This window comes from Jaculus jaculus, chromosome 6 (assembly GCF_020740685.1).
Source record: "Jaculus jaculus isolate mJacJac1 chromosome 6, mJacJac1.mat.Y.cur, whole genome shotgun sequence".
In the NCBI taxonomy this organism is placed as follows: Eukaryota; Metazoa; Chordata; class Mammalia; order Rodentia; family Dipodidae; genus Jaculus; species Jaculus jaculus.
Genome location: NC_059107.1, coordinates 135,900,002 through 135,913,391, shown reverse-complemented (window position 1 = coordinate 135,913,391; position 13,390 = coordinate 135,900,002). Strand labels below are relative to the sequence as shown.

Below are 13,390 nucleotides of genomic sequence, written 5' to 3'. Positions count from 1 at the left end.
AGGTGGGCAGATGTGTGGTGTGGGCTGGGGCAGCAGTAATTCTGAGAATCCTGGGAATTCCCCCGCCCCCAACTGCCCAGCAGCCCCTGCACCTATGATTCAACCTTCAGCAATGATTCTGTTCTTGAAAGTTGATGCCAGAAAAGTTTCTGGGTGCTGGAAACTGTGTCCCCTAGTGGACAACAAATGCACACGGTTTTGTAAGCAACAGATGAATATCACTCTCAGGATTAGCTGGCAGTTACTGAGCACTGACTCTCACCAGACATTCTGCTGGACACGTAGCATGCATCATCTTATTGATTTTCATAAGCACCTTAAGAAATGGACATCTTTATTCACATTTTAAGACAATGGAAACCCAGACTTAGAAAGATGGATAGAGCTTATCTTAGTGAGGGGCAGAAGCAGCATTCAAATTCAATACACAGGTCTGACTCCAAAGACACTTAGGAGTAGGAGAAGTAAAGACTGCCTGGCAGTTACTGGAATGGATAAAACATTTTAAAAAACGGACATAATCATAGCTACACTTTTAATCAACAAAGGCATGTTATGGGTTGAATGGTCGTTCCTCATACAGATACGCATACATTCTAATTCTTGAGACCTGGGAATGTGACCTTATTTGTTAAAAAAAAAAAAAAGATCTTTGCAGATGTAAATAAATTATGGATCTTGAATATGGTTATTTGCATTGTCCAGATGTGCCCCAAAGCCAGTGAAAAAGTGCCTTAAGAAGAGAAACAGCGAACAGACATGGAAGACTAGAGGCCACCTGGGGAAAGATGGACAGAATTTAAGGTGGTGCGGCTACACACAAGCCAAGGAATGCCTGGGTAAAGGAACGAGGGGAGATCCTTCCTAGTGTTTTCATGGGGGACAATATTTTGCCAACTGGATTTTGGATTTTTGACTTCCTGATCTGAGAGAGGATAAATGTCTATGGTTTTAAGCTAGCTTGTTTGTGGTAATTCATTACAGTAGCCTCAGGAAGCTCACACTGGGGCATGGCAACTGAGGGGCAAAGGCCATGGATTAAGACCCAGATTCCCACTTGTGATCACTATCACATTTGACCTCGGCATGCTGTGTTCTCTAACCTTAGTTTCCTCATGTAAGAAAACAGGTAGTCATGATGCCAGATCACGGTGAGGGAGTCAGTGGCCAGAGGATGGGGTGATCATTAGGTGATGGTCATTCATATTGGCAGAATGTCTGAAGATGAATCATTCAAAGATCCACTCTTAGGAGTATGTCTAATCAATCACTTATATTGTGAAAGGTTGCTTCTATACAGCTGATTTAAATCAAGAATCACTGGCCTTTAGACCCAGAAGTAATTTTTGAGTAAAATAATGAGAAATGCAAGAGAATATGGGGTGTGTGTAGGAACTTCCTTCTAGTGTCTTAATAGAATAAAAATCTCACTAAATGCATACTAGTTTGGATCATGCACACTCTTGTCTCCCCTTGATAAAAATGCTGTCCAATACTCGGGCTGGAGAGATGGCTTAGCGGTTAAGCGTTTGCCTGTGAAGCCTAAGGACCCCGGTTCGAGGCTCGATTCCTCAGGACCCACGTTAGCCAGATGCACAAGGGGGCGCATGTACCTGGAGTTTGTTTGCAGTGGCTGGAGGCCCTGGCGCACCCATTCTCTCTCTCTCTATCTGCCTCTTTCTTTCTCTGTCTGTCACTTTCAAATAAATAAAAATAAACAAACAAAAAGACGAATTGTTAAAAAAATGCTGCCCAATACTAAAACAATAATTAGATAGGATCATCAGGCCCAGTCCTCGGAAACTAGAAATCACATACATACTGAGTAGATATGGCATTAGATACGAGATACCCAAGCAAAACGGCAACTGTATCCTGCAGCTGTGGGTCCTGGGTGGGCAGGGCCTTCGACATGGGGATCAAGGAAACTGCAGCCATAACTGGATCTTGGAAGTTATGTATCTTGAGGAGGATACTATTTTGGGATTACAAATACTAAAAATTGCAAATTAGTTATTAAAGCAGACACTGAGGTGCCAGGGTGTTTCCCTAACTGCCACATGTGCACTTATGATGGGTCTGCATCCTCCAAAGACCCTGACCTCATGATAATGTCAGTTACATTGTGGTTTTCACCATCTCACTCTTTGAGTTTTTCTAGAGGATCATGGGAAGAAATATTCCAAAAACGAGATCTTGAGAATGGTTCAGTTGCTCTCAAAGCACCCTAAACTCACATATCAAAAATATTATTTAATAAAACCAAGAAACTACTGTACAAATCCTCACAAACCAAAAGTACATTCAAGAAATAATCACAAGCTGGGCGTGGTGTCGCACGCCTTTTAATTCCAGCACTCGGCAGGCAGAGGTAGGAAGATCGCTGTGAGTTCAAGGCCACCCTGAGACTACATAGTGAATTCCAGGTCAGCTTGGACCAGAGTGAGACTCTACCTCGAAAAACCCAAAAACCAAAAAAGAAAAATAAAAAAGAAAGAAAGAAGCACAAAACAGTAAGAAAGATGAGAGAGGCCAAAGGGGCTGGAGGGAGACAAGTTGTACTTGGAAGAGAAAATACACTTGATAAAAAGGCATCCTACAATTTCCCAAAAAGGCCTTTCCACACCTAACAAGTGACCAACCCACCTCCTTTTCCTTTTCTTTCCCTTCCTTGTACATTTACTGAGTAACTACGGTGTAGCAGTATGCTAGACACTGGTCTATAGCAATGAATATGTAGCAAAACTCTCTCTCTGTGTGTGTGTGTGTGTGTGCATGTGCAAGAGTGTATACACACTCCTGACACAGCCCACATGTGGAGGTCAGAGGACAACTTTCTGGTGTTGGTCCTCACCTGCTACGTCTCTAGAAGCATGATCTCTAGGTAGCTGGTGTGTAAGCTCCTGGGAAAGTCTCCTGTCTCCACCTCCCATCTCTCCTCAGGCAAGGCACACACTGGGATTACAGGTGTCAGCCAACAGCTTTCAGCCTTTACATGGGTTCTGGAGATCTGAACTAAGGTACTTACGCTTACACATGTGCATTATCATCTATGCAGCCATCTATTTCCCCAGCCCAACAAGTAGCAAAGCTCCTGCTTTCCCAGAACTTCCATTCTGAAGGCCCTACGGCTGGTGCAAGAGGAGCACGTGGTTTCTTCCTGCCACGCCCACATCAGGAGCGTCTCCCTGCACTGCAGTCTTTTCTTTAAAGTAACCAATTCTGTGATGATTAATCTCAGCTGTTCACTTAACAGGACCTAGAATCACCTAGGAAATGAGCCCCTGGGCACACCTGTGAGGAATTATGTAGATTAGATTAATTGAGTTGGCAAGACTTGCCTTAACTGTGGGTGGCACCATTCCATGGGCAAGAGTCCTGGACTGCATGAAAGGAGAAAGAAGACAAGCACTTGCGTTCGCCTCTCTCTGCTTCCTTGTCGTACGCACAATGTGACCAGCTGCCTCAAGCTCTTGCCACCATGTCTTCTCCACCATGATGGGCTTAACTTTCCACTGTAAATTGAAATACACCCTTCCTTCCTTATTGCTTCTTGTCAGGTTTCTGATCACAGCAATGAGAATAAAACAAATACCAATACTATGTAGTCTATTGGCTTCTAGTTAATACTTTTTCAACAAGCTTTAAGCTTGTTGAACATCTTGTCTCTTTCTAATACTTCCCAGTTTTCAGACAGTGCTGGATTTTAACAAGGTATAATATCGTATTAAACTTAATATTATGATACATCAGATGGGCTTTCCATGAAAAACCATTTAACTTTGATATCAATGTTTTAGAAAGAATAAATAAAACACTGCATACAAAGAGTGCTGAAGAAATGAATGCATGATGTCTCTCAAAAAACAATAGCTACAATTTGAGTTGGACTATTTAAGCAATACAAAAGCTTATGAGATGGTTCCTATCTGTACCTCCAGTTCATGGGTGAAGATGCCCTTGAGCTTTTAAGGAAATCACCCAAGATCATGTTGCCAGAGAAAGAAGTGAAGACAGGATTCAAACTCAGTAGACTCCGTGAGCTTTTAACTCCATGCTATACTGCCCTCTAATGGTGACCACACAGGGACTTTGCTTCTGGGGAAGTTTTATCAGTAATTTTGACTGGTTTCTTCTTTGGGACAGATTTTTGAAATATCTTATCACTTGGTTGCTAATATTGGCCCTGTAGCTAACTTGGATATTTTTCTTTGTTTTGAACCCCAAAAGTATTTTTTTTTAAATTTTCTTAGAGATGTAAAATGTAGACTGCCCTTCTCAGTTTTAGGGCCAGCCTAAAAATGAGGCAAGACATGCATCTTTCTGTGAATATAGAAGTTAAGGCATTCCAGGAGAATCTCCCTACCAACAAAATAGCCCCCTCTTACTTCCTTCTGTTTAAAATGCTAAGAACTCTGCTTCTGTGGTTGGCTTCCAGCCATGTCCTTTGTTAAAATGCAAACACTATGGGGACAGTTAAATGGCACGGTAGTACAGCTTGCCAGCCAGCCCGAGTGTGAAAGAAGCACCATATACTGTTTTAGATGCTATATTCTGGGAGCATTTTAAATGTGGGGAAATGCTAAAGGAAGGAATACAATGGTTCCATTTGGAGAGATGAGCGTGTATGTTGCTTCAGGATTGTAGAGATTTTGGTGGTAGGAGACTTGGAGTGACTGTGTTCATGCTCGTATTACGGAGGGAAGGGTGACGAACAAACAGTGCGGACATGTGCTAATCATTAGTTGTGCAAGCAGAAGCTCACACGCGCTCGTGTCAGCTCCCTTCATTCAACCCTTTGCAAAGTCTGGGCGGTTGCGTCTCCTACATATCTCTTATCCCGAGAACCTTCCTTTCTCCTCCACAGCCTTCATCATTCCAGCCAAACCTACAACTTCTCAAACCTACCCACCTCCTCCATTCTGCTTAACTCCACTCTCTTCTGATGTCTGTCTTCCATCTGTCTGATTACATCATGCTGTCCAGCGCCTTCATGCTGCCATTGGGTCAAGAGGAAGTCTTCTACTGATCTTATTGGACCTTGCATCACCCAACTCTAGCCACCAATCAGCACAGCATTGTCCTCTGAGCCCACTCTCTTTTTCCCTTTCTCTGACACATCTGCACTATACATACACACACACACACACACACACACACACACACACACACACACATATATATATATATGTTTGATATTTTATTTTTATTTCTTTATTTATTAGAGGGACAGAGAGAGAGAGAGAGAGAATGAATGGTTGTCAGGGCCTCCAGTCACTGCAAACTAACTCTAGATGCATTTGCCCCCTTGTGAATTTGGCTAACATGGGTCCTGGGGAATCAAACCTGGGTCCTTTGGCTTTGTAGGCAACTGCCTTAACTGCTAAGCCAACCCCTACATCCATATATATATGATGTTGTAATGTGAATGTAAAATGTCCTCCATAGACTCATGTTCTTGAACACTTAATTCCCTGTTGGTGGCGCTCTTTGGGAAGGTATTCAGACCTTTAGGAGGTGGAGCCTTGCTGGAGGAAGAGGGTCACTGGGGATGGAGCTTCAGTTTTTATGGCCCAGCCTCACTTCCTGTTTGCTCTCTGCTCCCCTGACTGAATGCAGTATGAACCTCCTGTTTCTGCCGCCGTGCCTTCCCTGCCAAGATGGACTCTATCCCTTGGAACTCTGAGCCAAAATAAACCCACCCTTAAATCACAGAGAGAAAGGTAACTAATACCCCTCACAATGCTCTAGGGCTGTCCTGATAATAACGACACATAGTGCTCTGACTTTGAGTTCAGCCAAGTGGTTTGTTTTGGCCAATAAATTTAGACTAAGAGTCAGAGGCCAGGTGCCAGAGTCCTCACGTCTTCCAGCTTTTGGAACTTGTCCCGTCACTGTAGGACTATACCCCTTGGTCCCAGAAGAGGATGTGCAATACGAAGAATAGAACTTCTCAGCTGAGTCCAGCCAGAGTGAACCCCAGTGAATATGCATATTAACACGACTAGCTGTTATTTAAAGTGTTTGGGGGAGAAGGTTCATATCTAGCAATAGTGAACTGATGGCGTATACCCAATAATTTGCATCTTTCCTTGGCTTTGTAAACATGCCTTTGTTGAGACATCTAGTCCAATCAGGGTTAAAGTCCAAAATGACTACAGTGATGGGTATCACTCTCATGATTATGTTAGCAAACTGTGGCTCAAGGATCTGGGTCCAATAATAAAATGGTAGCTGTGTGTCCCATGACCCCTCTGGGACTTTCCTAATGAAACGAGAGTGCTTTCTTGCCAATTCCATAAATTGTGTGGATGAAATCACACATAGGTCTTTCCCTCCCTGCTATAGAAAATCTTCATCCCTCCATGGGAAGGCTTTGCCATGGCCACCCTGTGGGACAGGACCACACTGGCAGGCCAGAGCTGCTTTCTGACGTGACCCAATTCACTTGCATTGTAGGTAAGGGTACATTCTGTTCTCATGGGCATTTTAAAGGGCCTGCTGGTTTTAAAGAGGGCATCTTGTTCCTTTTATCCTTGTCCTTTGAATCTCTCTTTGAAAAGCTGTTTAATATTTTTGGCCTGTCTTCTCTACCAGACAAAACCCACTACTAAATGGATGTTAATTAAGTCACAGGGCCAACACACTGACAATTCAAAATGAAAATCATGAGCTCATGTGGCTTTCACACCCTGCTTGTTAAGAGCGTGGCAAAATGCTGCACTCTTAAAGGGAACTGCTGGCGTGGACTCTGGCATCCATAAATGTGGACGGACTGTTAAACAAAGCACATCAATTAATATGCCATCAGCTTAACATGTGAGAGCAGATACGAAGACGAAAACCTGACCTGCCAATAGAGGTCACAGTATGGGAGGGGAAAAAAAGCATATACACACCTGGATTGATGTGATTCTTCTCCCTGAAATGAATTTGAAAAATAATTATTATTTTAGTCACGCTCAAACCCATTCAAAATTCAAAAGCATAAACTGTGACAGCAGAAGCATTGTATCCTTGAAGCAAACATGTTCATAATTTGGTTGGGGTGGGGTAGGGGGTGATAGGGAATAAGACATTTTAATGGACTTTGTATTCTCATTTAAATTAGCCTTACCTGTCTTTAAAAATCGGTGTATAATTTGAAAAGGGCCAGCCATTGCTTTACAATGCCTGGCAGATTATTATGAGCCTCATCTGAGTTTTCAAAGCCACAGGAGAAAGTGAATTAATGCCCTTAGTGGTGATGCATGCCTTTAATCCCTGAGGCTGAGGTAGGAAGATTGCTGTGAATTCCAAGCCAGCCTGGGACTAGACTGAATTCCAGGCCAGCCTGGGCTAGAGTGAAACTCTACTTTAAAAAACAAAAGACAAATAAAAAGAAAGTGAATTAGATTAGATGTTTTTTTCCTTCTGACATTATTCTTCCTTCCCTCCCATACTGGTTTTTGTGGACAGGGTCTCATGTGTCCTAAGCTGGTCTCCACCGCTAGGGGCGACGAGCCTTGAATTTCTTATCCTCCTACTTCCATCTCCCATGGGCTGGTATGTGCCTCTCCATCTGATTTATGCAGTGCTGAGATCCAAATCCAGGGCCTTAGCATACTAGGTAAATGTCCTCCCAGCAGAGCTACCTCCGAGTCCTCTCTTCTTTCCCAAATGCTGCTCTCTTTCCATCGGAAAACCTGCATATCCTCATGCGTGGGTGTGTCTTTCTTTGCTATCTCCCAGCTTAGGACTTCGGGACCTTTTCCGGATGAGACAACGCTGAGACCTTTGCAGTTCACTAAACCTGGGGCTTCAGCTGCCTTACCTGAGGCTCCCGGCTGCCCGGAGTGGAGCTGAGCGAAGTGGGCCCTTGTGGGCCAGGAGGAGAGGCCTGGCGGAGAGACCTCTCGCTGGTGGCCTGAAGCACCAGCAGGGTGTCCTCATCGGGGGTCCTGCCTCGAGACCCCACTGCCTCATCGGTGTCAAAGGCCCTTCTATTGTCCAAAGACAGCCTTGAGTGGGGTCTCAAGGATGGCATGGAGTGAGAAGAGTCCTCTGGGCTCCCGGATAGATTCTTGGAAAGGCAATGTGAAGAGCCTGTAGGGTCTCTCCAGCTTCCCAAGGTGGACACTTCCAGGGCATTTTGCTGAGCCAGAGAGTGTGGAGTTCCCAAGCCACTGGCCCTCAATCTTCTCAAGGTAGGAGAGGTGGAAATGCGGCCTGGGGCTTTGCGGTCGAACTGGAGGAGACTCCCCCGACTCTCAGAGGGGTTCTCCGAGAGGCGGGTGTGCTGTGCCCCAGGGTGGGGTGACTCCGTAGTACTTGCAAGGCTAAGAGGACTTGTTGCTAGAAACTCCCAGCCTATGTTGCTATTTTCTGGGTCACAAGCTGGTTCCTCAGTTTCCACGTTAAAGAGCCACCCATCATCTAGCCTCTCTTTATCCTGTTCTAGCAGTGAGTCACAAGCAAGGTGCTGAATCTTCGGGGAGGAGCAATCTGAGGAAAATGAGGAGACTGAGATGAGAAAAATTTGTATGAAATATTTTTACCATTTTATTGACAGCTTTATACATGTATATAATTTATTTTTGTCACCATTTCTTCCCATTACTTTCTCTTTTTTATTTTATTTTTGAGAGAGAGGGAAGGAGAGAGAGAGAGAGAATGGACACTCCAGGGCCTTTCAGCCACTATGTGCCTCCTTGTGTGCATGTGTGACATTGCATGCTTGTGTCCCTTTTGTGTCCGGCTACATGAGACGTGGAGATTTTTTTTTTTTTTTTTTTTTTGATTTTTCGAGGTAGGGTCTCACTCTGGTCCAGGCTGACCTGGAATTAACTCTGTAGTCTCAGGGTGGCCTTGAACTCACGGCGATCCTCCTAACTCTGCCTCCCGAGTGCTGGGATTAAAGGCGTGCACCACCACACCCGGCGAGACGTGGAGATTTGAACAAGCATTCTTAGGCTTCGCAGGTAAGTGCCTTAACCCCTAAGCCATCTCTTCAGCCCCCCCCCCTTACCTTCTCTAAAGGTCCTCATCTCTAAACTCCTTCTATTGAAACTCTTCTTCTCAAATAGCCCTTTTTCTTTATTTAAAAATATTTTATTTCTGGCTGGAGATATGGCTTAGTGGGTAAGGCACTTGCCTGCAAAGCCTAATGACCCAAGGTCAACTCTACAGATCCCACATTAGCCAGATGCACAAATATGAGGCAAGTGCAAGGTGGCACATGCCCACTAGGTGGCACAAGTGTCTTGAGTTCGATTTCAGTGGCTGAGGCCCTGGTGAGCCAGTTCTCTCTCTTTCTGTCTCTATAAATAAATAAATAAATATATATATATATATATATATATATATATATATATATATATATATATGTATATTTTTTTTGAGAGAGAGATAGAGAAAGAGATGGGGGTGGGGGGATGGGCAGGCCAGGACCTCTAGCCACGGCAAGTGAACTCCAGATGAATATGCTACCTTGTGCATCTGACTTATGTGGGCACTGGGGAATCAAACCTGGATCCTTAGGCTTCATAGGCAAGCACCTTAACTGCTAAGCCATCTCTCCAGCCTCAAATAGTCCCTTTTGTACTTTGATGTGTCTTTTAATTTTTCTTCTTGTGTGTGCGCCCTTCTGGCCCACTGAGTTTAGTTAGGGTTGCCTGCCTACATAAGCATTGTCCTAACCTGCACAAGCCTTACGCAGTATTGTGCCCATCAAGATTCTCGAATGGATGGTGGAGGAACATGAGGCACCCTTCTCTTCCTGAGGAGATATAGGTTAGGGGCGTAGGACATATTTTGTGCAGTGGTATAGCCACTGGTAAGACCCACATGTCTGAAATTTCAAAGGAAAACTTTTAATTCTTCAGAATTAGAGACAGCCCAATTTGCATTAGTGCCCTTTACATTTTGAAGATAATTAAGCCACATAATTCTCTCCTTCCCATCTAAACAGTATATTAAAATCCATTTGTGGTCTACTTATTATCCCTTCCAGGCTCAAACACAAGGCATTAGAAACTTTGATGACTTACTTATGAGATTTCTTTGAAGCCATGTAGCTAACCTTTGATGATTCTGTTTGAAGAGTATTAAACATGCATTAAATTCTCTCTCTATTCTTCCTGTATGTGTGCATGTATCTATGTACATATGTATATACATACTTTGATGCATTTCAAGGACTCGTGAACAGGGAAGACACAGCCCTCTCCTTCAGACTTAAATAGTGAGGGATGTCTTCAAGGATAATTGATGTGAATCAGGCATGCTAGCACGTACCTGCAATCCCAGAAAGATTGTGAGTTCAGGGTCAGCTTGGTCTACATAGCCAGATCCTATGATGTATTTGGTAAAAGATATTTTAGATTTCATCAGTCCTCATATTTTAGACCATGACTGTTTGAAAAGCAAACCACAGATGTCACCAGATGGCCTGCTTCTCCCAATGACAGGTGTGTTCTAGGCCACATGTAGGGTAGCTACTCCATGGAACCCTTCTCATGCACCAGCAAAGCTGACTGGCCTCTTGGAGGTGTAATTCCTGGGCCATGGAGATGCGCTGTGGTAGTTGTTTGGTTATGTGGAATGACTTTCAGTGGCAACTTCAATCTTATCAGTAACGCTCTTTAGGACATTCTACACTGTGTTATTCGCTTTTTTTTCAATTTTAGAATCATGGATGTATGCTGAAAAACAGTAAACTATTCTTTTTTTTTAAAATTTAATTTATTAGTTTTCTTTTCAGTAAATACAGGCAGTTTGGTACCATTATTTAGGCTCATCTGTGATCTACCCCCTCCCATTAGACCCTCCTTGTTAATGAAAATGGGTCGTGCATTGTGGAGTTAGCCCCCAGTTATTGGTATGAAAACTATTCTTTTTTTTTTTTAATTTTTATTAACATTTTCCATGATTATAAAATATATCCCATGGTAATTCCCTCCCTCCCCACCCCCACACTTTTCCGTGAAAACTATTCTTTTTTAAAAAAATTTTCAAATTTATTTATGAGCAAGAGACAGAGGGAGAAAGAGAGAGAGAGAGAGAAAGAAAGAGAGGGAATGGCACATAAACAAACTCCAGACTCATGCGCCCCCTTGTGCATCGGCTTATTGGGCACTGGGGGAATTGAGATTTGAACCAGGATCCTTAGGCTTCACAGGCAAGCGCTTAACTGCTAGGCCATCTCTCCAGCCCCCAGTAAACTCTCTTTGTCATGACCTGACCTCATTGCGTAGACTCACAGTGCTGTGCTGGAATGCTGTGATTATTACCATGTTTATTGTACTTCTATGGAAGATACAATCATTGGTGCTGGCTTTTATTGCATATTAGTTACTTCCACACTAAACATCCCAAAACTAATACACTCCGTACTCTTACTCATTATTTCTCATTACACTTATATAGTTGCCTATTGTAAGCATTCTCTCTCCTTTGTTTCTTTTAGTTCGTTTCAGGGATAGAAGTCTGATATCTTAGTGCAGAAAACATTAATAAGGTCTTTTCCTTATCAGTAAAGAGGAGGAACCCAATGTTATGACATTGCCATGACAACATTGTGATGGACTGTGTCCAACCTCATGATCCCTTACTCTTTCACTCTCGTGTGGTATGAGGTCAGAGGAAACTAACAAGCACCCGAGCACTGTTTTCTTTTAATACTTTAAAAATTTTTATTTTTTAAAATTAAATTTTATTTTTTTAATTAAAAAAATTTATTTTAAAATATTTATTTGTTTATTTAACAGATAAAGAAGGAGAGAGAGAGAGAGAAAATGGGTGCACCAGGGCCTCCAGCCACTGCAAACGAACTCCAGATGCATGCGCCCCCTAGTGCATCTGGCTAACATGGATCCTAGGGAATTGAACCTGGGTCCTTTGGCTTTGCAGGCAAATGCCTTAACTGTTAAGCCATCGCTCCAGCCCATGGAGCAGTCTTTTAAGGATCTACTAAGGTATCACCTGAAGTCAATTCGATTCTTATTTACAAAGGAAATCTGAGATCCTTACTGTTGGCTTTGCTCTGACCTTTGGAGCTAAAAGTCACACGTGAAAGTGGAATGCACCAGGAGTGGGCGGAAGAAAGAGCGAAGTGGAGCCGCACCGGTTTGCTTTTGCGGTTTGTCATCTCTGGTTGCTGCTCTAGAAATTGACGCCAGTGTCAGTGCATGGGGAAGAAACCCCGTTTTGATTATTGATGTACTCAGTGCCATCACGTGGCTTTAGGTCCTGAGGACCTGGTTGTGTCATGGAGGTCCCTTAATCCTCCAAAACCAAGTGACTGCGCTGAATACTGTCACATATGTATACACCCCAGGGATTCTATTACTCTCCTCGTTTAGAGGATTATCCAAGTGCTAGGCAGCAATAATGTTATGTGGGCACCATGCAGGACAGTTGCAGCCTTGTTAAGGATTAAATGGCCCAGTGGCTGCAGCTCCTGGGCAGCCCGCTCTCCAAGACTACCTTCAGTGGAGCTGCGCAGTCAAAAGTGAACAGTCGTTCTTTCAGTGCCATGCCTTGTCCCTTTTCCCTAAGAGACCTCAGTATGTGAGCATTCCCACACGACTCACCAGCCTTTAACCGCCTGCTGTCAGAGCCCAGCAGACAGCTGGGGCAGGGTGGTGCATGCCTGAAACCCCAGCAACTCAGGAGGGAGTTGGGAGATAAGGGATTCAGGGCCACCTTCCCCTGTATAAGACCGGCCTGGGCTACATGAGACCTGGTCTTCAAACAAAATGAAACAAAACAAAATAAAAACAACAAAAAAGTGTCCATCAGTCACACACTTACCTTACTGGGGAAGAATCTAGAAAAATTAAGCAGTATAGATTAATGATTCACTGGTTCTAAACAGACCCAGAAAGACCAGTTGGGCAGGACCACAGAGAGCTGGTAGCAACAAGATCTGAACAGAGAGAACCAAGTAAAACCCCCCGAGAGCAGCAAAGGCCATTAATACCTGTGGGACAGCCTGCCTCTGAATGTGACATTGTCGGCTTGGGTCCGCACCATCCTCAGAATCTGCACAATTGCAGAACCAGCTGCCAGGCCAGCGCTGGGCACCGGTCCACACCTGTAAGAGCAGACCCTTCCTGCTGAGCTCTGCCAACCACAGCCAAGTGGAAATGAGGAACTGGCCTCCCCCTCTTTACAGACTCTTCTGGTTATTTGTTTATGAAAAAGCCTAGAGGGCAGCAGGGTCACAGTCTAAGAAAGTCAGGTGATTCGCTTTCACTGGACAAAGACGCTGCAGTACAGAACCGGTGCAAATGTCGCTCTTACTTCCGGGTAAGGTGTCCAGTAACCAGCCGTAGGAAGCCCCAGGTTCCTCCTACAGTTTACTTTCTCTGAGCCTGTGAGAACCATTCCTTAGAACCTTACTTGATTA

At 43.9% G+C, this 13,390-nt stretch overlaps 1 protein-coding gene across 1 annotated transcript in view; it reads right to left on the bottom strand.

The window, feature by feature from the left end:
• Plekhg7 (pleckstrin homology and RhoGEF domain containing G7) overlaps window positions 1–13,101 on the bottom strand; it is a 62,530-nt gene extending 49,429 nt beyond the window's left edge. The window contains exons 1-3 of the mRNA XM_004650177.2: window positions 12,962–13,101; window positions 7,814–8,484; window positions 6,900–6,922 (exon numbers count right to left, since the gene is read on the bottom strand). Of these exons, the coding sequence (XP_004650234.2) occupies window positions 6,900–6,922; window positions 7,814–8,484; window positions 12,962–12,992 (725 nt within the window). The 5' untranslated portion in view covers window positions 12,993–13,101. The remainder of the gene's footprint in view (window positions 1–6,899; window positions 6,923–7,813; window positions 8,485–12,961) is intronic.
• Between the last annotated feature and the right edge of the window lie 289 nt (window positions 13,102–13,390).